The sequence below is a fragment of the Daktulosphaira vitifoliae genome, unplaced genomic scaffold, assembly GCF_025091365.1.
Source record: "Daktulosphaira vitifoliae isolate Bord-2020 unplaced genomic scaffold, ASM2509136v1 Scaffold_5, whole genome shotgun sequence".
NCBI lineage: Eukaryota > Metazoa > Arthropoda > Insecta > Hemiptera > Phylloxeridae > Daktulosphaira > Daktulosphaira vitifoliae.
In genome coordinates, this window is record NW_026099576.1 from 11,610,961 (window position 1) to 11,637,971 (window position 27,011).

General features: G+C 26.0%; 1 protein-coding gene across 2 annotated transcripts in view; it reads left to right on the plus strand.

Moving 5' to 3' along the window:
• The first annotated feature begins 2,297 nt into the window (after window positions 1–2,297).
• The window catches only part of LOC126906631 (uncharacterized), a 69,748-nt gene continuing 45,034 nt past the window's right edge, over window positions 2,298–27,011 (plus strand). For both annotated transcript variants that reach the window (XR_007704292.1, XM_050687313.1), the window contains exon 1: window positions 2,298–2,762. Coding sequence is in view for 1 of the 2 variants with exons in the window: in XM_050687313.1 (XP_050543270.1) it covers window positions 2,488–2,762 (275 nt within the window). In the remaining variant the exon portion in view is untranslated. The remainder of the gene's footprint in view (window positions 2,763–27,011) is intronic.

Consider the following 27,011-nt stretch of genomic DNA (forward strand, 5'->3'; position numbering starts at 1 on the left):
TTACTATATATGTAATTCAAAAATCAAATTCTATTGATTTTTACCCTATAATTCTCTTTTGGATATTTATAGTAGATTCCAAAAAAATATTAATATTTAAAATTAGATATTTAATTACTTTAGAAAAATAAAAATAAAATGTTATCAGTTTATATAATATTATTTGAATTTTTATTTTCATTTATAAAATGACATAATATAGAGAAACAGATTTATTTAAAAAAATATGTAAAAATACTAGTGGATAAACTGGTAACTAAGGTTATTGAAATATTAACTGTAGTTCACTTTATAGATTACTGGAATCAAAGATAAATATTTTTTCATTTCAGACCCACGAATTTTATGATTAAATATATTTCACATGAAAATTATCTAGTACAAAATAATTGTCCATTTAAATTATTTAAAAGAGTACCTATATGTAAAATAAGAACATCACAAGGATGCATATGCAGTATGATGATTGCCAGCCAATATTTCTCAAAATAATAATAATTTAATTTTTTTTTTGGATTATTTTAATTACACATAATTCCACATTTATTCATGTAATAAATGTATTCATTCACATGTTTTTATTAAATATAATTTGAAAAAATATATATGTTTAATAAAGTTTAACATACTATTGTTTTTTTAGCTAAATATGTATTATTATTATTATTATTATTACTATAAATGGAATTTTCAAAGTGCCGATAAAAATATATTTTTCAATAACTAAAAAAATATGTTTCTATTTGAAAAAAAAGTCGATACCCTCATAAGCCATGAGGTTTAGATCTAAAAATTACCTAATAGTGAATATATGTTAAATTATATGTAACTAGAAAATCAAAAATAATAAATAAAAATTATTATTTTATGAAATATTAACTGGCTAATGTTAATAGAATCACCTTCATTTGTAATTTTTCGTCCAATGAATAAATATTATAAAAAAAACTACACTAAGATTTATAGGCTATTTAATTGTCACTGTCAACAATTTGGTATATGAAAACTATCAAGAAGTGTTATCTAGTCGATTAAATTTTTGTAAGTAATATTTAAAAGTAAGATAGTAGTGGCGTCAGAACTTTTCTTAAACTGTGGTGGGCCAAGTTGAGGTAATATTTATTGGTACCATTTTACAGTAACAACATGGCATCAGTAGTACTTGACAACTATTGAGAAAATCATATTCACATATAAATCTATACATTTTGATAGACTTGGGCAAATTGTAATCAACTGATGACATCATCACTGAGAATGATAAATTCTATCCAACTTCTGTATAATTATAATTTTTACTAAAAATGAAAAGACTAAATTTTATACTACAATTAAAATATTTTAAGTATTAAAATTTTCGAAGGGGTTTTAAAAGTCTATTATATTTATCATTCAACTTAATAGAAAAATTTATCTTCATTTTTACGTTTATATAGCATATATTTTACATTACAATTACTACATACAAAGTTTTTCCTTTTTATTTTAAATACTAATTAGTTTACAAAGTAAGCGATGTAAACTATCGTTTATTTTTGCTTTTATCAACAATATACTGATATTGCTATAATCATTTCATATGCTATGTAATTTTAATATTTAAGTAATATTATTATACTTATTAACAATTTTTTTTTTTTTGAAATTCTCTTTTATTTTAATTTATCAAACCAACCTTAGGGGGGATTAATTTTTTTCTAAATGATTTAATATTTTTTAGAAATGTTTTGTTAATATATTAACGTAGCAGTAATAAAATTATTTAATATGTAGACAATAAATTAATAAAAATACGCGAAAGTTATATGTTGTTTTGTATAATATTAATATTTGAAATCCTATTAAATAATAAAGAGATATTTATTATAACTAAAGAACGGTTTTATAAATTTTGTTAAGTTATTGCAAACATATCATCAGCCAGTACAAATTTGCATTAATATAACAGAAAACTTAGTAGTGTGATCTAACTAGAGTTACATTTTTGTGAGGAATAAACGGTTTATTTATATTAAAACGAAAAATATTTCTATGCTACTGTATCGCAATAAATAATTTGCATAAACTTAGGTCCTTTTTAAATTTCTCAAACAAAATTTATAAATACATATAAATCTGCTCTCTAATTATAACTTGTTTAACGATATTAACGAGACAGAAGGTCAGTTTATAAGATATTCACTAGTCATAATCATAATTTACACTTCTGCGTTTTGTTTAATTATATAATTTCCATAAGCGATGCGCCAGTGGTTGTGATGGTGGTGGTTGGTCACCCTTTAAACAACGCGGTACAAGCTCAACAGTCATTTCGTGACCGGCGTGCTGACGAGACGTTCGCTACTAAAAAGGCGGTTTAGGTATTGTTTTATGACGTAAAAGCGTTGTTCTTGTATGTCAGGAAAAATATTTTTTCCGCGGATTTATTGTTTTTACTCATTTTTTAATATGTTTATTATTTCTGGGTGACATAAGATTTAATAGAAAATGCGGGTAATAAATATTATAATAGTCACTTTTATTCTAGCTAGTTTTTTACCTTTATTATTTATTCATGCACTATGCTTACAATCAACTCGAGATATTCAAGATCAGACACGTGCTTCTGAAGTCGTGATTAAAGCACTAGCAATGAATGTATGGCTTGAACGTGATGGTTTATTCAGTGGTCATTTTGCTATTATGACAGTCTACAAAGGCGCAAAAATCATCAAAGATATGTTGCATATTGCTGGGAGTGATTTGTTCAACATTAGCGACAAGTGAGCTTTATTTTTAATTTTTATCTTAACATTTTGAAGTAGAACACTTGTTAAATATCTCTTTCAAAAATTGTTTATTACAAACTAACGCATGTTTACAATAAACAAATCCGTTAATGTTCTGACATAAAAGAACATAGTAAAAAATATATGATTTCATATATTTTTTTTTTTTATTAAATCAATGAATTTTTCTAAGCAATTTTATCATGACTCATTTACAATAATTTACGAACAAAATTTCATAAAAAAAGTGTTTAAGAGAAGAATTAATTTCTAAGTTAAGCTCGAGTTTATCGATACATAAAAATTATGTTCATTAGGTAAGATCATATTTAATATTATATGAATTGTAGTAATTATATTCGTAAAACTTACCGCACGCGTTTATTGATTGTATAGGGCAACATATAACAGACAAATTTTTATTGTTAATAATTTTTATATGATTTCCATGTATGGAATTTTGAAGTTTAATTTTAAATCTGGTATCAGATATTTTCTATCACATCTAGTTCTTGTAGTAATTAGAAATTAAGCAATAACTACACTGTAAAATCATTTAAAAAATATAAAAACAATATTTTTTTTTAACTTTCCTTAAATGATATTTAATAAGAGTTAAGCAAAATTTATTCCATCAAATTTAAATGATTTTATATATTTTTTTTAATTTGAGTTTGAGTGTTATTTTAACAAAAATCAGACACAGTGGGGATACTGCGCAACCATTTTTCATGACTTTGGATACTTACAAATTTACTACTAAATAATGAGTGGTGTATGTATTATAACAAATTTCGGAATGATTATCTATGAGCATACTTACCACGATTCTTACTTTTTCAATTTAATATAAAAATTATATTTTAAATATTTACTATTAAAATATTGAAATACATTTATTTCTATTAAAATATTGAAATACATTTATTTCTATTAAAATATAATTAAGAAATGGTTGACATGTAAGCATTTTGCTAATACGGTATAAAATTTTAGCTACACTAACGGGTTGGTTCATGAAAATTTAAAAATAAAATTTTATTTTAAAGTTTTCATGCTTACATCACTATTTTTGCATAAGATCACTAATTATAACAAATTTTGTATTCATGTTTATACGATAGGGGTATTCTTATATGAAAATAGCTAACAATAACATTGATATTACATCAATATTTTAAACGACATCGTCTAAGTTCAAAAACATAGAATAGTTTATTAAACGAAAAATAAATCTTCAAATGCTTCAGTACTAAATTCTAAAAAGTACAATAAAAAAATTATTGCTTAAATATTTATTTGGAAGATTTTAGTTTTGCAACTCGATTAATAATATACATTTAACGACAAGATGCCAAAATTGATTTAAATTATTCATTGTAACAACAAATTTAAGTGGCAACTTTTTAAGTCACTAAGAGATATTTAAATTAAATCTTTATTAAACAATAAGATATTAAAGCACCACTGTTGAAAAAAATTATTTATAACAGTAAAATTAAAACGGGATATATAGCCGATGCTAGATTTCCCAAAATTACAAGTGATGAAATTTAATTTCTTTTTCGAATCAGCCGTGTAATGACATTCAATGCAATATTATAAGATTTTTAGATAAACTGAAAAATTTTGTCCCTAGTAACAAATTAGAGCTGTCCCAAGTAACTTCAGCTCAATTCAGTATTTTTTGGCGTTTTACTGAAAAATTTAGGTTTAATGTAAACAGAGATATTCCCTTAAAAATATAAAAATAAATAAACAAATAGATCAATCCAAAATTAAATCCTTCTATATTTTTCATTTTAGACAATAATTTTGAAGATTTCAATAAAAAGATATCGGAAATTATAAGTTTATTATAGGTTACATTATTTACATTTAATTTGAGAGTAATTAATCACATAATATAATTATTGTATTATTAATGATTTAAAAAGTAACACTATTTTAAAGTTAAAACAAAATTTAATGCTTTGAATAGAGTTTAATAATGGTATTTTTTTTATATTTTACAATAATAATCATTAACATACAATTTCAAAAATTGTAGGACAAATTGGATCATAACAAATTCTTTTAATTTTCAAAATAAAATTTGTGAAGGAAGTGCTAAATTTAGAAAACAATAATTTTAACAGCCAGTTTCTTGTTTACAACTTTTATTTCAAGTAAAGTATAACGCCGATCTGAATTCGGCTTCAGATTTTTAGTATCATATCTAGTTACTAAGGTAATTATTTATTATAATTTAATCGATTTACACTTTAAAATCGTCCTTAAAAATATTTGTCATTAAATTTAAAATTTTGTCATTTATTAAACTTTTTTTTATTATACTGCTATAACTATTTTATAAATGAACAAATCAAAATCAATTTTTTTATATAAATAATTTAGGTACTACTCTTTTTAGGGCATATATATTTTATAAATCTGACCATTGACCTGTCCACAAGTTAAAGATTCAAAATAGCATCTTTTGCACAAAATTTTCACTTTTTAAACTTGAGTTTTGATAATTATAATCTGGAAATACTTCATTCATTAAATTTATTATAAATTGAATTTATGTTATGTACTATAAGTTAAAAAAATCATTTATCACGACGAAATATTTTCTACGTGCAAATGATTGACGAAATTGAACAAAAAATGTAATATTCCTGTAAAAAATCACCTTCTATTAGATGTTATTCTGGTACTTAAAGCTGCCATAAATATTTAAAAAATTAATGTTACAATATAAAATTTTTATATAAACATCTTATGTATATTCAACTCATTTTTTTAAAAGTATGACTCTTTATTTTTCATATATTATACTTATAATTTAAAGAACACTAATCAGAAATAACGAAGGGAATAAAAATTCATTTTGCTTTTGGACGAATCTACTAATTTCATAAAATTAATTACTATCTACAGGTTTGCATTAAATTGATTTTTATGATAGTGATTTTAATCACTGTCAGATATCATTTATACTTATCCCAACTATGCCACGTCCACAATGGGCTACCATTTTTTAAATTAAATATTGTTATCTCACATTATCATTCCAATCCATTATACTATCTAAAATTAAAAAAAAATATATTAACTAGGTTCAAGTAGAACTATTTTATATTATGCATCATTAACATAATAAGTAAATTTATCAAGCATGCAATCTAAAGTCATTTATTAAAATATCTAAAATTTAACTTTATTTTGTTCTGTGTCATATTAAGGATTACCCTATAGTTATTTCATTCATTTTAAAGACTTAAAAATGAAAATTAAGATTAGTCATTAAATACAAATTTAGTACAAAATTAATTTTATTATAATATTTAATGATTTTCTATTTGTATTGGTGTTGGAGGCTCTTCATTTGTTGCTTTAAATTCCAATTCTAAATCCATAAAACAATGTATAAAACATAGAATTGATATTTTAATTAATATATTTAATTTTAAATATCTATTTCAGATGACTCATTTGTTCTTGGTATGAACATTTCTTTATTAATTGGATCAATTTTAAATCCAAGTTGAAAATATTTTTTAAAAATATGTAATTTTTAATTTTGTTTTATAAAAATTTAAAAAATTCTAATTGTACGCATTGGTTAATAATAGATTTATATACTTGAAGCCATTCTACCTATAAATAATTCGTATCAAACGATACATAACAACAATAGCCTTTAATTTTATCGATTAGAAAATAAATATATAATATTTAACGTGAAATTATATGTTGATATATCATCACGTGATAGAGTTTGTTTATGTAATTTGACAACAATATTTCCTATTATATCTAATACATAACTTATCTTGTAATATTGTTTGTAATAAGTATCCTCTGGGTTGTTATGCAATAAATCCAAAGCGTCCCTAGCTCTTTCGTTATTTTTGTCATTGGAACAATTAATTTTGATATTATGTTTATGAATTCTTCTGTGCTAGTGAATCCATTTATTAAGTATTTTTCTTCTTTAATTTTTTTTGGAAAATTTTTTTAACCTTGCTTATTACTGAACAAAAATTATTCATAACTTTTGCACCTGTAGTGCGAAATGCAGGTATTTCATTCTTTTCTTGAAGATAATATATTTCATTAAGATATGTTATACAATGCAATTCATTTAAACTTTTCCATCCTGAATACTGTAGTAATTTATCTAACTAAGCCAATGTGCCTTTTTTGGTAATTTTGCTTCTATATAAAAGAACACAGAAAATAATACAAAATGAAAATTTTTTATTAAAAAAAGTTTTAATAAAAGCATTTTAAAATAATTAATAGTAATTATGATTGAAATTTTTTTACAAAGTTTAAAGTGATTAAGTTACAAAATACAGTTATTTATTTTGTTCTTATTTATAAATAAAAAGTTAAACATTTATGATAAAACATCTGTTGTGTTATTATCATATTGTTTAAATTTTTTAATTTTGAAATTATTCAACTTATTAAACATAAATTTTCTTATAACATTATATATATCATTTTCTTATAAATTAATACCCATTAATTTTTTAAATAAATAATTAAAATAGTAATAATTGGATGATATTTTCACAATTCAAACTTAATGTTTTGACTTATTCATTTTGATTTACATGGTATTATTTTTATCTTATTTTTCAACTTATATCACTTAAGGAAAGAATAAATATAATTTTGAAACTTTTTTTGATTGCCTATAGTTACATATTTTTTTTTAATTATTAGCTATATAATAATTTTTTAAGAATATGCCATATTTTGAACTATTTTTAAATATACACATATAATAGTTTATAAAATTTCACAGTTTGTGAGAATTGAACTGATAAATGGTAGAATATGCTATGTTGAGATTAAAGATAAATCGTTTACCATACTGATAATCAACTGCTACGCTCCCACAGATGACAAAAATGAGGAAATAATAAATGCTTTTTACGAAGTACTGGATAGGATTTGCGATGCATAACCAACCAGAAAACCAAAAATAATTTTAGGTGATTTCAACGCAAAAATAGGAAAGAAAGCATCTTATAGATGCTTTCAGCAATAAGAAAGCATAGTTTACAAAACAATACAAATGATAATGGGAATAAACTAATAACTTTAAATATAGAATATCGGCCAAAAGATCCAAAAGAATGACGTGTAAAAATAAAATCAACAAAGTAATATTGAAAGGAAATTAGGCCAAAGATTATAAAGAAAAAATCAAGCAATACTTAGATGGTTTAGATCATCATATAAATATAAATTACTATTGGGAAAAAGTGGAAACGGCATTTAATAGATCGACAGAAGCAGTTTTGGGCCACAAACTAAGGATAAAAAGAAAATCATGGTTAAAGGAACAATGTAATGAAGCTTTTAAAGAAAGAGATAAAACAGGTTTAAAAGTGGTACAAGACCCAAAAAAGGAAAACAAAATAATTTTAGATATAAGACAGAGATGGTAAAAAAGATTAATTAGGTTTAGTAAAAGATTATGAACAAAAGAAAAAGTGAAGGATATAGCGAAAAACAGAAAAGATATGGAAATATAAAGTAAAGTGCGGAGGGAAGGAATCAGAAAAATTTGAGATAAGAACAGGCTTAAGACAGAGAGATACCTTGTCACCGCCCTTATCAATTTAGCACTAGAATTAGCTATGAGAGAAACCTTGGCTGGAGCAACAAGAATCAAAATGGGAAGTAGCCAGCAACTGGTAGTATCAGGGTACGTAGACGATATTATAATAATGGCGGAGAGTGAGGTAGACCTTCAGAAATCTACTAGTAAACTGATAGAAAAGGGTGAAAAAATTAAATTAATGGCGAATGAGGGAAAAACAAAGTACATGATAGTCTCGAGACATAATTTTGTAACAAGACATTTGGAAGTGAATAATTTGTGACATAAAATAAGTGACTCGTTATTATTATTATCTAACAAACGCTACGTTAATTATATAAGTTATTGGTGAACATCTCATAATTAAGTGTAACTTCTAAGCAATGGGTAATACAATGTTATTGCCTGAGTAGTGTCAATTTTGTGGTGAATTAAAACCATTTTTGAACATTAAAATTCAGTAGTAATTTAATTAAATGCTCCTTAGTAATTTAGTCGCACATTCTCTTTTCACATTTTCTCTTGTTGTACAATCATTATCAATCTTTCATTATAAATTTTCATCGTGATAAGAAGTCGCCCAGCTGACCACTACAGTAACTGTCAACAATTCAACCGGTCCTAGGTGTCTGTCAACTATGCATGCACTGATGTCAGCGTTGTTGTTTTCTCCTTCCGGTTCATTATGTGTCGTCACCGTCGTGTAGTCTGCCCATTTGGTTAAGAAATGTTTTTTGGTCTCGTCGTGGATCATCTCTCCAGCCATCTACTTATTTTTCTCACTTTGTACACTTAACATTGTTATGGCTTCTTAAAATTTAAACTTAGCCCTGGTAATCAAGCCATGGGTGAAGACTCATTTGTTGGCTACGACTTGGACATCATTGTATTATAATTGTGTTAACTTTTGTACAACATTCCCTTCTTTTTTTATTTCGTCCATTAAATTTTCCTATACTCATGTATTGTCACAAGTTTTTCTTTGAACATAAACTTTATTTATTTTAATATGATTATTCTATCCCATCTTATCTTTCTGACACATTTTGCTTATTGACTATTCGTAAATTATTTATTTTAAAATATCATTTTCTTTCGTCCATTTGTACATTAACTATTTTGTCATGTCGAGTATAATAAAACCTCACATTTTTTTAACCAATGTAAACGTGCTTTGTAGTTTTAAAGCTCAGTATAAAAAGCATACATTCCAATTGAGCGGTGTCAAATTGTCCGTTTGAGCATTATTGCAATGATAGCCATTTTATTATATTAAATAATACTAAATACACTTATTCTCCTTGGTCCAATTGAACATAGTAAATGCAGTAGTGCCGGAGGTTATTATTTTCACTCATACCTATTTTCTTTTAGTTGTCTTTTATATTACTTAATAATTTGTAATCTCAATTTTATTTTGAAGATTTATAACTTATGAATGACATTATCTTATTGTACAGGGTGCGGAAAATCAAACAGTGCAGTTTTGATAGGTTGTTACTTCCCGTGTGATTACGATGGTCTTATTTCGTCGGGCGGGCCATGCCATTATTAGTCATTACCATGGTTTGATCTGGTGATCAACGAGGCTTCGCTGTCCGTTCGTTTTTTGAAAATGGTCGTTCTTTCATGGTAACTCAGCTCAATTTCATCTCAATGGAGCAGTTAATAAACAAAATTTTCGCTATTGGGCTGAAAATAATCCACAGCAAATTCATGAAAGACCTCTTTACTCCCCAAAAGTGACCATATGGTGTGCAATTTCAAAATTTAGAGTAATTGAGCCTTATTTTTTTGTGGAGAATGGGCAAACCGTCACTGTCAATGCTCAAAGTTATGTTTCCATGTTATGGATATGGGGGACATCTGGTTCCAACAAGGCGGGGCTACAGCTCATACTGCTCGAGTTTCAATGATGAAGGTGCGACAAATGTTCCCAATGCACCTCGTCTCTCTAAGGGGTGATGTGGGGTGGCCCGCGCGCTCACCGGATTTGAGCATTTGTGATTTTTTCTTGTGGGGCTATCTGAAGGAAAAGGTTTTTAAAAATCGACCTCTCACCTTGGAAGCACTCAAAGAGCGAATTCGGGAGGAAGTCGGCGCTATACCAGTCGAAATGTGTCAAAATGCAGCCGAAAACTTCAGAAATCGCCTTCATCAATGTATCGCTGTTGGCGGTCATCATCTTTCTGATATAATTTTAAAAACCTAATACATAAAATGGCATGATGTACTGAAAAAAATGAAATAAACTTCATATCTATAAGTTGCTTCTTTTTTTTTAAATAGACTTTCAAAACTGCACTGCTTATTTTGCCGCACTCTGTACTTAGGACATAATCATTTGATTTAAATTTATATTTGTTATTATGTAATTGAATTAAATTTTAACCAAAACATCATCGCTCATACTACTAGACTACCAGTTCTTTTATTTCTTTCGCCCCTAGAGTTAAGGTAAAAAACTTTGTAAATTGAACAATTGATAATTACAACGCATTAAATGTGCCATTTACGTTGAAAATCCACTGTGCTCCGGTATGGTAGAACCTCGGTTAGTAGTGAATACAACTTTGTTGGGTTTATAAGACTTAATTGGTGAAATCCTTACGGCCAGAAGCCGTTTAACGTCACAAATTATTATGTTAAAAGGGTGGCAAACTTCAAATACTTAGGGGTAAACATGAATTAAAATGCTGACAGTCACTAAGAAATTAAACTAAGACTGATAGCAGCAAATTAATTCTTTGGACTAGTACTCCTATTTAAGTCAAAGATGCTATCATGGAGGACGAAAATAACACTGAACAAATTTCTGATAAGACTAGTACCAATATACGCCTGTGCCACTATAAAGACGGATGAAAATAGGCTAGCTACTTTTGAACGAAAGATCCTTATAAAGATATTTGGGCCAAAAAGAAATATTCTAAGGGACTTTGAATAAAAAACAAGCCGAGAGGTAGAAGAACTGTATGGAGAAACAAATATAATTAGAGTCCTTAAGAGTAGTAAGCTGGGATGCGCTGAACATGTTGGAAGTCCGAAGGCTCTATAGGATTGGCCACAAGTTGGAAACTGGACACAAGAAGGCGAGAGGACAGCCCAGACCGTCGTGGAAAGACAGGATTACAAAAGATGCATCGAGATTGGGAGTAAACGACAGAGAAGAACTAGCTCAAGATAATGGTGAGTGAAGGTAAGTGGTTGTTACGGCAATGAAACTAAATGGCCTGTAAAACCCCTAAAAAAAAGAAAGAATAGTTTATTTAACACTGAAAATTATATAAAATAAATTTAAATTTATGTATTAATATTTAATAAATTTGTTCAACTTTGACGTTCATTCACACGTAGAAGATAAGTTGTCAGGACAAATATTTTATTTGACATATAGTACGTAGTATAATCTTTAATTAAACATATGTTTAAAGGACGCAGTTGAACATTTAAACTTAAGTTAAAAAAGTTAAATTTTAGTCAAAAATTTGTTATTTTGAATTCTTTATTAAATTTAATATAAAGGGGCCTAAAAGCTGTCAATTCGACTCACTGCTCTTTGACTTTATGAACTTTCAACAAATGCAAGAAGTGGTTCGGCAAATTTCATAAATTCACAAAAAATCGAAGCATATCTATTTTTAACCTTAATCTCAATATCACTAAAGTTAGTTCACATTTCACAGAAGATTTATAAGGTTTAAAGTTAAATATAATGAGTACATAAAATAAGTAGGGAACCAGAAATATTATGTGAATAATAGAATTATTCTCTAGAATAATATACTGTTTAAATAAATAAAAAAAAATCAATAACATTCTTACAAAGTTAACGAACCTAGTTCAATTTTTGAGTGGATTACCTATGTATTCGATACAAATAAAGACTCTCTACGAAGATAGAGAGCCCACTTGTGGTTCCAATACTACTCAAGGTATTTATTGACACTACAAACAGTCATCACAAGCTTAGATAACTACTGGTACGAGTGGCGATATTGATAATTTATGTGTGATAATTAATCACAATAGTTTCTATTTCATATTATTATTATATTTATAAATTTTCAAACATCACTTTCTTTTTCTATATTTTACTTTTATTTTTTATTTTCTCATACAACCCTCGTACTCTTATTCCGAGAGAAAATTATGTTATATCATTTTAATTATAGTACTTATATAAATTAAATTTATTTTATATTACATTTATTTTTTGAGTTACTATAAATTGAATTAAAAATGTGAAATTTAGGCGTAAACGAATATTTTTTATATTTATTACATAAAATTATCAAAGTAGTGAGTAAATACTTATTCATGATAGACTTCAATTTAAGTATGTTACAGATCAGCTTCATTGTTGATTATTTAATAAATTTCTTTAAAAAGTAAATGCTCTATAATTTTTTAAATGTTTAACATTTAAATTACGGTATATGACATTTTACAGTTTATGTAAGTTAGGATTAAAGTTTCAAAAAATATTTAAAATTTGAAACCGAATTTCTACAAAATGTACGTTTTGCTGATTAAAATTGTTACTTTGTGAAAATTTTAATTTCTATGTGTTGCCAAGTTATATATTAAGTAATCTAATATGTATATAATATATTTATGCATGCACGAAAAATCACATCGAGTTATTATCCACTGGCAATGTTATTTGGCAAAATAACAAAAAATAGGTCGTTCTGAACCTTTAATACGTCAACCTAATACAATGCTTGTCAGAAATAAAGCAAATCTTTAAAGACAAATAATTTATAGTATTTATGCAATTAATTTTTATTAAAAATATATAAATGAACTGTAAATATTGAACTATAATTATTAATATCAAAAATATTTATAAATTTATAATTCAATAAATTTCTATTTAAATATTAGCATATTTTTAAGTTGATGAATAATTTTACCACTTATCTTTTAAAATAAAATAATCACTTTTTATTAGACCATTTATTATGAAGAAAAGGTATTAATTGTACATTTATTTTTTCTCACATTTTTAAAAACGCATATAAATATCTTTACAATTCTGATATTTTACAATTTGAAATAAAAAAAATATGAATTTTAATTTTTTTGTCGATTTTCATTACAGTTGAATATTTCAAAAATTGTATACATATCTATTACTTATTTGCCATGGTTGCGTCTTGCACAGGTGTTTTCTAAAAAAATCATTTAATATTACAACAGCTTGGTAGTATATTGGATCAAATAAAATATGTATATAGCGTACTTAGTGTAATGTTATGTTTTCTATTTTTTATTATTTTTCATTTTACCGAAGAAATAATAAATGTATCAAAACTGAAAAAACGCTTGGGATCGCACTAGTTTCTTACAATTACGGTCCGGTGTGGCATTACTTATTCATTCCGTGTAAAATCTTAATCTGTATAAAACTATGTAACTTAAACACTATACAAAGGATAAGCTTAAGTATACAAATTGATTTTTTTAACGATAGCCACTCAATTTCTCTTAAAATAATAAGTATTTTGTACATTTTTTTTTTTTTTATTATTATTATTAATTATTTGTGTATTTCAATTTAATTGTTTTAAAATGATTTTAGGTTCATCACTTATATCTTATACTGGTGTGAACTTTATATAATTTTCTATAAATATCTTAAGAAGAATAATTTTTATTATAATATATATATTGATTTTTAGTTATTATGTTTGAGCAAAATGATTATTTAAGTTTTTAGATGATACATAATTTAATACATACATAATACACAAAGGCTTAAACCAAAATTATTTATTTGTTTTTTATATTATTTGTTTTATATAATTGAAAAGTTAAGGATTTATAACATTTTCCATTTTGTGGTATTTATACAATATTATTCTTATATATATCTTACAATTTTCGGTATTTAAACTTTATTGATAATTTTTGACCCTACTAGAAATTAATTCGTCATTGCTTGCATGTAAGAATTTCTCACGTAGTTTTTATGATAAGAAACACTGAGTGGTTTACTTTTATATTTACAACAAATTCATTATATCTATTACGGCCTATGTTTATTGATTGACCACTAGAATAAATAGCGCTTATCCTCTATTATATTTTATTTATATTAGATAAGAACACCAAGCCGTACGGCACATTACAAATATAATTATATCACTTTTCATTATTGATGAATATCGTATTATTAAAAATAAATTATAACAAAATCTAAGCGTACGAATAAAATGTATTTATTTAATAATAATATTGCCACTCACTCATCAACATTAACTTATTAAGTTGTAACAAAACATCAATATTTTTTCGTTTTCTGTTTATTGTTTCATTTTGTTTTTGTTTTGTTTAATGTTTTCGTTTTTGTTCTATTTCGTATTTAGTTATATTTGATGTTTTTATTTTTGTTTTGTTTCGTTTGTATTTTTATGTTATTTACTGTTATTATACAGTTTTCGTTATTTGATACACGATTTTTTTACGTTTTACGATTTCAATTATTTTTTAGTAATTATAATAATGTGAATACAGTTTCAAGGCCTGATAATACATATATTAATTTTAATTAAAATAAATGGATATTTTTGTTAATATCTTCATGATTACTATCTACTTCATCTACTTATTTGATGAAGTATGTTTTCTTATAAATTATTTAATTGTGATATAATTTGTTTAAAGAACAATATCGTAAAACATTTTTAAAAACGTTCAAAGATATAAATATGTCCTTAAAAATCTGAGAAAGGGAAAAAAAATAATACCACAATACTTTTTGATCAGTGGTGTGCTTCACATTTGTTTTAGGGGCGTTTTCAAGTACAATTACACTATAGAAATGTAAACGCTAAGGCCAAAAAGGATTTTCGAGCACACTAAAATCATGTCCTATTGTGCTTCTTCCAACCGGAACGTCTATATTTCCCAGTTTCAACCATTTTAATTGATACCTAAAGTACGCTTATAAAAATCTTTTCAGCCTTTTGTCCACTTAATAGGACGAGAATATATTGTATTATTTATCTTCAAAAATATTTTGATTTTACTGCATAGAATATACAATTAGTGTCAATGTTATATAAAATATTTAGAACGTTTTTATTTTAAATTTAATGGTTTTAATAAAAATTTGAAAATTATTGAAAAATAAATAATAGATAAATAAATATTTAAAAAAATGTCCAAATTTCTTACTGAATGATTATTGAAGAAAGCTAATTGTATAAAAATAAATAACTTACAGAATTTCTTGCATAAAGTGCTCTATCCTAAGCGTTTTATATTGTTGATTCACATGTTTGTCTCATGATAAGTATATATAAGGTAACAAAAAACGATTTTTATGCTTTTTATATGCATTCGACGAAAAATAATGCCTACTGTTGAGTAACATAATATCATTTATGTATTTTACGTGTATTATATACGATGAATGTTTATAAAATTATTTTAAAATACAAAAAATACATTTATGTGCTGAATCATCAAAACATATTAAAATAAAATAAAAATTACAATTAATATTGTCCTCTTTTTATAAAGTAAAAAAAATTAAAGTTAATTTTTCATTAATTTTTAACCGAATTAATAACAATTGAGTTTTAAACATAATAAACTTCTGTTGGGTACACAAGATGAAATCACATTGCAAACATTAAAATTTTCTCTCATGATATAATGAATAGAATCTTAAAAGAAAATGCTCGATAAATAATTTTATTCAGTTATTCAAATATTAAAATACCAAAATATGACATTAAAAAAATGTTCATCATTTTTTACGTACATATTGGCGCAGTAAACTTATTTCTCACTTTTTATTATAGCCTAACTACAGTATGTATTATTATATGCCGAACAGTGAACTGAGGTATTCCCATATGTGGAATCCTTTTTACGATAAAGTATTCTTTTAGGTCATGCCTGTGATCGTTTGATGAAAACAAAAGTCAATTCTGAAAAATGAACTTTTGAGAGTATACAATAGAAAATCTAAAGAACCTTTATGAGTTTCTATTAAATGAGCTTCGCCTATTGTACTTTTCTATATGCCAAGAATACATTGTGTAATACGTTTTAAATTAACTTATGTATTGTAAAACTCTATTATTGGATGACTTAGTATGAAATATATCTGTTAATTTAAAAACAATAATTTTAATTTAAACATGCAAGTAAACAAAAAAAGTTTTATTATAACTAAAAGTACGCGTAAAAAATAATGAACCAGTTATAGAAAAAAAAATCATTATCTTATGTTGACAAATAGAAATTCTAATTATTAAAATTATTGTTTAATAATATCCAATCCGAAATTATCCAAATTAGTTAAGAATAAGTCAAATTCGTCATCTAGGCATATGTCTAGGATAAGATGACCCTTTTAATGGAGCGAGTTGAAATACCTTAGCTTAACTTAAATTATGCTTAAAAAATGTATTATATATGTATTTCCTAATTAAAGTAGAGTCACTTCTACTCCCCTGGGAAAGTTTGGAAGTATTATACAATTTTTAATTGGTAAATGAAAAAACAAACTCAGCATAGTGGGGATGCATTATAGTGCACACAAGGAATAGCTGGGATAACTATAAACGATATTAGATATTAACATCACTATCATAAAAATTGCATCAATCATATTTTAATTTTTTTGTTAAATCTAAGGCATTATAGTCTAGTATTTTCAAACTAATAATACAAGCTACTTATTAATATTTTCTTTGAAATTCTACAACCAATATAATATACAATATCAATGATTTATAGAAATTTTGGCTTCGGAGATCATTTTTTCACAGTTGATAAATCGTCAATTCGTTTTTCTTTTTGAACGAGTTATAGCAAAATGAAAGAAAACTGACAAACTTTTACAGAGATATTGCAGAGTAACATTACTTACGGAAAAAATATCGCAAGAATATTTTTTATTAATTAGACAGTTTTTTTAAAAAGCTTTAATTTAATATATATTAAATGTTGTCTGGCGCTTAATAATATTTTCAAAAATTGAGTTGAAAAAAATGTTTATACTCTTCCAAACATTTTTTATACTTATAATTTTCAAACAGAGCAAACAAAATAAAGCCTAATTTCTATGGTATATTCTTTTAAAATTTCATTAAGATCAGTGTTTTAAAAAAAAAATTATAGCAGTTTTAAAATACAGAATAAAATTGTTAAAACAATGCTATTTTTTACAATAGCGTAATTTGGATATATTTTTAAAAATTATGTGACCAATACCTTCACAGTTTTGTATCGAACCTCAAAAATATAAGTTTTTAAACATATTTAAAAGGAGAAATAAACCTAATAATAATCCTGAAGTATATATTTTGGTATACTTTTGGATTATTATTAAGTTGGATTTTTATTCAGAATTTCCCATAACTTAATAAGATTTAAAATTATTTTTATTTGTAATATTTCTTTTTAGCTGTATAATAAAAAAAAATATATATATATATATATTTATTTTTTATACTCAAATTAAAAGCTTACGCCATTAAACAATATCTAGTTGAAGACATTACACTCAAAAATTGAAAATTTTTCCCTCGTTCACCGTAAATGGTGGAAATCCCTCAAAAAATTACTATTTTTAAAATCGGTAAATTTCGATATTTTTTTCTAAAAATTTCCATAATTTATCAAAAAATGAACAAATCAAAATACTTTTTTTTTATATTGAAACCTTAAGTAATTCCCTTTTATTTAATATAATATTTTTGAAAATATGACCTTATACCTGCCCAAAAGAGAGTATTCAAAATATTAACTCTTTCAACTTACCTTTTGAAAATGTTCAAATGTCTTGGGTTCACTAACCATTTTCAGAATCTGCACTGTAGGCTATTTACCTATCACAACAAGAAAGGAGATAACGCGACCTATTAACGGTAATAACAGGTGATGCCGTGGGCCTTCCTCACTAAGTATAGTAGAGACCTTTCCTAGAGTGGGTTTGCAGAGGACCACCACCAAAACTGCTGTTTAGCCGTTATTTAGAATGCATCGTAGAGCTCTACTACGATCAACTATCAAATATTGAAATGGAAACCGTAACTGGGATCATAGTGCGATCCTTTGCCCAACTTAAGGGTCATGCGCGCATGTCAAAAAACGTAAACTCCTCAAGTATTGAAACCAAGCCCAACCGAGTCCAACATCATGAATTTGGGATATTTAACCAACAGTGTGGGCTTCCAGATTCCCCGATTTACAAGAGTTGCTAAAGCAGCCTTGGACTGGTAATGGCCGACGTACGCGTCTCTCTGTAGTGCCTGACACATAGGATCCACTGGATCCTAGAAGACAGGACTGCTGAAATCCACAACCTGTTCAACCAGAATCCTGTAATAGGGATATGAGGACCCACAGCTTTAGGAGCAAACTCCAACAAATTGCAAGTTTACCCCCTAACTTACATTAAATATAAAACTATACTTATTTTGATTATTTTGCCTCTTCAAAGTTAAGAAAAGCTTTTTTTAATTTTTAAAACTTGAAAATTTGTATAAAAAGTAGAACTATATCAACTCAACTTTTAAAAATGTTCCAGGAATACTGCGTCTTTAAAATATATGTTAAAATAAAGCTTATTTTATGTATTAGAAGTTCAAAAAAAAAAACATTGTACCGACGGCCTATTTTCTATGTGCAAATAGCAGTCGAATTAGAATAAAAAATAGGAGTTATTTTTGTTTTGGGAATAAGCCACCAATTTCTTAAAATTAAACACTATCTACAGATTTGCATCAAAATATTTCTTATGATAGTGACTATAATCACAGTCAGATATCATCTAAACTTGTCCCAACTAGGCCACGACCCCACTGTGCTTCCCTTTTTTGAAACCCAAGAAGATTATCTTGGCCTGATTTTCCCCATACCAGGATGAACTATATCCACTTATGCTACATACTCACTCTTTTTATCAAAAAGGATAAAACTTAATAAGTACTCATCCTAAAGTTGCAAAAATCGTTCAACAAAAAAATTACAGAAAAATAATAATTGGATGAAAAATGATTGGATTTTTTTATCTTTGTGACTGACCTTGTATAGTATACACTAGCACTTTTTAGTTTCTATCTGAACTCGTTTCAATTTGAAATAGAAAGTGACAAAGTTTTGTTATAAAATTATTTGATTTATATTAGGCTAAAAGTTTTTTCGTTCAGATATTAGGTAATTTGCTATAAAATGTTTCTGCTAGACTGCCAAAGTGTAGCGAGTTTAACTTTTATGATAGTACTGGTAAACCATAGTAGTGTCATAAATGTAAGCTGAATTTTCCAAGATTAAGACATGTATGAAAGTGTGGATATACTTAAACTAATATTAGATGGACAAAATGTTGGAGTTTCTTGATATTCACACAACATACTCACTTTTTCATTATTTATGATAAATGATTAATGGGATTAAAAATCCATACTACTAGAGCTTTTTGAAAGTTTAAACATATTCTGCAAAAATAGATAATTTACCATTTATCATAATGACAGTACTATAAAGATTCTGAACAGCATTTCAACTTTCTAAATTGAATTTCATTAGTTTAGTAATAACCAAATTTTGAAACTATTATTTCTAGTGACCTTTAAAATTAATAAATATACCTAAAAACTTTACTTATTATTATTAATTAGTTAGATGTCTATACAAAAATTAAAACGAGATTACATAAATACACTAACACATAGTTAGAATTATTAATATTTCAGTTCACAGTTTTAATAAATTAAAAAAATTTGGTATCTAAAAATTGCAATTTGTAAATGATATTAATAGTACGTTATAACTGGTTGTTTAAGGTTCATATAAATGTTTATATAATCATACAGATATGATGAGAATACCAGTAATAGGATTGGACCAAAATTTAACTCAATCTATTCCAGCAGCTTTTTAATATTCTATAGTGTTTCTTACGATAAGCATACAGTTATCATGCAAAATTATTACTTACATGTTCCATTAAATTGTAAAATAAACATATAAAATAATAATTTTATCTACATAATCTGTTTTAAAATGTTATTAAGTACGTTTTTTGTAACTCGGTTATTTTGCTTCAAATTACACTCTTAAAAGTTGAAGATGTAAAATATTTTTCTGACTTTTGTGGGGTATTTAAAATAAAAATATTTTACAAGAACTTAAGGATCAGCTTAAAATGTAAAAGTTTATTTATGTTTTGACAATTTAAGTTGCAAAGTGGCACAGTTTACTACATTTTCAATGTTCACGTGTTCTATCTAAGTTTTATATTAGCTATCAGAAATTTTTAAAAAATAATTTTTGATTATTACTGATAAAATATAAAAGTATAAAACTATTTTACTCTAAAGTATTTTCTTTTATTAAAAGTGTTCATTATTGATGGAAAAGTTAAATGTATAATTAAATAAAATGTAACTCTATTATAAGTAACATGTGATAAGTTATAAATTACGAAAATATTCATGGTAATCTTTAACAGTGTACGTCGTATAGAAGTAAAGCGTCCAAACTTGGTGAAAAAAATCGCAGCAAAGAAACAAAATAAACTTGACAAACTTTTTGTTTAACGAGGTGGAAGTATACTCTCTTTAACTAAACTTAATGAATATTGCGTAAACTAATTTTGGAAGTTTGTCGCGAGGTAATTGTTTTTCTTGACGTACGTGTAACGCCAGGTCAGGCGTCTTGTGTAATGTTAGTTTTTACTTAAATATACTTTGTACGTAGTAAGGAAAAAAGTTTCTGCACAAGTTTTTTGTTATTAATTTATGTAATCCGTTGAGAAAATAAGTTATAAATGTTTATTTGTTTACATTTCGGTCATGCATTGTCAACATTTTGTAATATTTTAGAAAAAAAAAGTTTCTTGTAGTTGAGTTCGGAAAACAAGTAACTACTGAGAGGGTCGACAGCTTTGTACCTTTATTGCCTATTAAAGCGCCATGTTAATATGATTTTTACATCTAGATTTTAATTTCCTTTTCGCATTCATACTATTTATATTAGTTCTCTGAAAAATATCCGTAAAAATAATATTATATTTGCGTTTTAACATATAAAAAATGACGCTTAAAATATGTTTTCCTGGTGTACTCGAAAATATTTCACTATTTTTGAAATTTAATCAATTTTAACTGTGTGATAGTGCATTATTTTATTTAATAAACACGAGGTCTTTGAATGAAATCTGTATAAAAGCTTGGATGACGTAATAAAACTTCTAAACAATGTTAACAATGGTTCACAATCTAGAGTGCAATAATTATATCTTGTAAAAACATTTTTAACTGTTCTTCTATTGGCAAGGAATAATATTGTTAAACTAGATGTCAAACAGAATCAAGAGCACTTTATAAAAAAATATATATAAGAAAGTAATTGATAAAAATAAATTATAAAAAATGAAATTCTCTTCATTATATTTTTACTTATTTTATTCATATTATTAAATGCAATTAAAATTATATTAAAACATTTTAATAATTATTTAAAAATCTCGAGAAAACAAAACCGTTTATGATTCATTTTAGTTGAAATATTAGATAATAAAATTGTTTACCTCTTTTTTTTTTATTTATTTTTCGACATTATAATTAATTTAGCTAAATAGTTTAAAGCCGCTATAAATCAGCAGGGATTCGTTATTTAATCCAGGTATCCTCGAGGATAAGAATGGAGCTAAAAAGTCAACTCATTCTTAGTTGTAGTGGACTGTAACAGTAGGTGGGCAACAAAGCCATGTCAACGGATACAGTGGTGGATGATGAGCGATAATAGTCTGGGAAATCGTGTCCGCTGCACGCACAACGATAACGTTACTAAATTTATTTTTTGTCATCGCACTTTTTTTTTCTAGTTCACTTTCATGCACACACCCTTTTATCTTTGTACATTTATGAAATATATATAAACTATATGTTATATTATATTATCGTTGGTAAAGTTAAGAGAAGTTAGAAAAAAAAGGCTTTTTCGTATGTTTGGACACTTTTTTTTGGTACGGATGGTAAAACTCGAATAAATGATCTGTAGTAAAGTTATAATGCTATATGATTTATGTGCCTGTGCGTGCAATATATCTATAAACTGTGGGTTAACAATGGCAATAACTCGCTGCCGGCAAAAAATACTACCGTGTCTCCAATATAAAAATAAGTAACCCAGAGAGTCTGGAGCAGTGCATTATGTATATATTTAGGGTAACGTTAAGCTGTTATCGCTTCAGTCGAAAATTGAACTGATCATCTTGCGGCAGTGTCAGTCGTCTCACGGGAAATCCAAAATGCCAGATTGACCTCAACGAATTGCTGTTTTAACAGAACTCTTCGAAATATTTCTGGCTCGTAATCAAGACTATCATTTCGCAATTTTAACGTACTCCAATTTACCGAACTTTTTTACTTATTTAAACCTTTACAAACTTATCATTCTTATTTTGATATGATTTTTTTTTACAAGTCCATGAAAGCAAGATGACTAAACATTTTTCATTCAGATAAACTGACGTTCGCCGTATATTAATAAAATATATCTATTATGCATTATATGTTACCTTTGGAATTTTGAGTAATAGTATTAGATAAAATTGGATTAAATTAAAAACTTAAACACGATAATATAAGTAGATAGGAAATAAAATTATTTGAATATCTTATTATTGTTTTATTATATTAGTATCTATATATTGTAATTTTTTTCCAGCTATTTCTACATTAAATTATAAATATAATTGAAAAAAAAACAGAAAATACCTTAAAATAATTTTTTTTATAATTGTATAATTTTTCAAAAAAAAGTATTATGTTATATTAACATAATTTAATCGTGTACTATACTTTTCAATTTTACCAAAACTATTTATTTGTAAAAAAAACTTATCATATAGAATTAATTTTATTTATTTACGAATAAAGAATGAATTATCATACAGTAAATTTAAATTAAAAAATCGCACAGTTATTAAACAGGTATAGTTTCGTATTTATTTATATCTGTAATTCATACATAAAATGTTGATATTTGAACATACAAAAAATATTCCAAATTCAGCGTTTGAACTTTGTGAATAATACAAAGTTAATGATTATATTCGCAGGCATTGATACTAAAACTAAAAATTTGAAAAATACAAACAAATAAACAACGAGAAAAATATTGAATTTTTAAATGAGCGTATATATAAAAAACAGGTTTTACATAAACAAATAATAAAAGGATGTTATAAATGTGAATATAACAGGAACTGATCACAAATTAATAATAAAAGCTGTTTGTTTTAATTTTAGTTACATGCTTAACAGTATTGTTGATTTCAGTGATCAATATCAAAAACTCATGATTACAACAAGGTTTTCATCAAATAAATTTTGCTGGTTCTATAATTTTATTAGTAAAAGTAGAACTCTACAATAGATTTCAATAATGGCTAGGGGTTAACAGAGTAAATGGATAGGAAATATAAAAATCTACGAGCTACGTTTTTTCTTCAACCTAATGTCTCATAAAATAAAAGAGAAAAAAATAATGCAACCAATGCAACGGCCGGTTACCATTATTAACGATTTTTGTAGGATATATGGTATACTAAAAGAATGGAGTATATTTTCTATTACTAGCCACGTATACCATTACAAGCGTTAATTAAAACCATAAATATTCTCAGAGAAGAAGAAAAATCGTAAATATACGTAAAAATGTCATGGTAAGTATTCGAGTTTGGCGCCCAAACAAAGGCAAATGTAACTTCATGTCGCCTTTTTACCTCACCACCATCACTGTAAGTATTAGCGACCAAACTTCATCCACTTTATATAATTCAACTGTTTTGTCCGTATTTTGCTCCGTTTTATAAATTAACGGCTTAACTATCGACTGAAAAGTTTTTTTAACCGCTAAAACTTATGAAGTGCTCAGCTTTTTACAGAAACATTTTCAAATTGGTTTAGCAATTTATTTAAATATCGAATTCAAGAGTAGTGTAAGATTTATAATCAAGTATCCAAATACAGCAGAGCTATTGATGATTTAAGAGTACCGCCGCATTTTGGTGTTTAATTACATTTATAATGTTTTATTCATTACTACTATCTTTTTCGTTTTATTAATTTTGTTAGTTTTCATCAAGTAATAAAAAAATGGTCATAAACGCTGTACCAATTTATGTTATACATTAGGGACTGACTTGAATGGATAAAAAAGTACAATATACTGTAGGGTAAACGTTGATGTCGTATACTGAGGAATAAACTACTGTTCCAATGTAAAAGAAAACTTAATTACAATTTTGTTTTATGATATAATAAATTAGTTTAAAAACGAATTTAAAAGCGTACCAAAACCAGAAAAAAGCTAATCATTTTTTGTTGAACCAACTAAAATATGTGTCGTTTCACAAATGTCTAAAATTTATCGATACTATTGATAAGAAAATTCTATTTTAATATTTGATTTGGTAATAAAAAAAGACTGGAGATATCATTTCAATACCATCGCATTATTTAAAATGTACACCAAGATTGACAAATAATTTGTTCGCTAATCGAATTAGGTTTTTTGTCTCGATGACCGTGTTGAGTGTGGGTCGAGCTGGACCCATACCTCGGGTCCCGCATTTACGGATATATAAAATTTTTAAATTTCTTTAAATATAACGATTTACGTAGATTAAAAATATAAAACAAATTAAATATAAGTTAAGTGAGGTACTGGTAAAGGTAATAGACATAAATACATAGTGCATGTTAACATTTTAAAATGAGAGAGTTTACCGACGTATAGGAGTATAATTTCCTGCATGTGAAAAGAATAATTTTTTTTGTAGGCTCCGCTAAAAGAGTTATGATGTTAGGAACGGTTGGGTTTGTCTTTCCGTAAAATAATAAGAAGATAATATTTTTCTTGTCTTAATTATAAAGATGAAAAATATTTTCGTTTAGTCAATCAATATGTTTATGTTATACATATGATGCAAATTATTATTAAAATAACATCAAGTCTAATGTGCCTCAAATAGACCAGCAAAATTATCACCAGAAGAAGTAAAGTTATCTGCTCTGATAATTGCTATATTGCATTATTCTCCTTTTCTATATACATCAAGAACTATCAATGCATTATTATTTATAAATATGGATTTTTTTTTCGTTAAAATATGTTTATTTTTCGTTAAACCTTTGAAACCATTGGACCGGAATAACGAAAGTTATACGTGTGATTACATCGGTTTTATAGTGATGGTCAGACGCGGTAAAATAAAAATGTGTAATCGTGTTGGAGACTAGCTGTCTCTTATCCAATGCTGTCGACAGATGGTACATATATATATATATTTTAATGGGTCCTCTCAAGTAGTACTAAAATCCAAATTTACTGCTTTCCATTTGTAAATCTGTGTTCATGTTAACTATTTCTTCACTACACAACTTGTATAGTTGTTCATGTTCTATTGTTTTTGCACGTGGTTGAGTTATTTATTATTTAACGTCTGATCTATGAATTTTAAGAAATTTATAAAAATTACTTTGTACTATCAAAAAAAGTTACCTTTATAGAGAACTTATTTATAGCGTGGTTTACTTAGTAGTATCCTAATAATTAAATTTTTTCAAGAAAAATAATAATTTGAAAATGTACTCAATTAGAGTAACTTTATTTTTTTTAATGTTTTTCAAAATTTAGTGGTTTTTACAATTCAGTTATTAACATCAATATAGAAAATACATAAGAAATCCAAGGAACTCAAATTCGTTTGTACTTAAGCAACAGCGAAATGCTTACGTAAATAAACTTGATTAATAAATCATTTGGCGCATCTAGTCCTAATGGCCACGCCTGGTATTAAGTCTAGACCTTCATCAACGTCATTGCAGCCGAATAATGGAAATGAGTTCTGAGATATAAAATCTTATACATTAAAAAACTTATTTTAAAACAAAGGATTAGGTAAAATCAGTAAATTAGCTAATTTTTTCTATTTGTAGAGCGATAATCTCTATGTTCATATTTTAACAACATTAAAATGTTGAATATTTTTCTAAACGCTATATTTCTAGAATAATCTAATTAACTAATAGAATAATTTATAAACCGACTTTTATTCGATGAATTTTTCGTTGTATACTTTGTTATAACATAATAATCAGTTTTTTTACCAGTGGTAAAAGGGTGCATAAATTTTAATATTAAAACAAAAATAGAAAAGGCTTGAGAAAAATAATATTTATTATTATTTCTTTTACTATAGGATGAGCTTGAAAAATTAAATAAATACAACTGTTAAATTTTTAATATTAAAAAAATTACGATTGTACTAGATTTGTTATTATTATTAATGCAGCTTTTATTTAGCTATTTATTTATTTTTTAAGGATAAAGCGACTTTTTGGGTTAATTTTTATTAAATCTTTTCATTTTATCCTTATAGAATTATATAACTTTTGGCACTGCAGCCAAAGCATTATGTCTAATCGTGTGCGTAACCTGACAACCCGTATAATCGAAAATCCTATAAAAATAATCAGATCGCATCGTAGTTGCCTATTAAGTTTATGTTAATGTGTTTATTAACGGTTTTGTTAATGTCATTAAGCACACTTTCCAGTTGTCGTGAGATATGTTAAATAAAATTTTTTCTT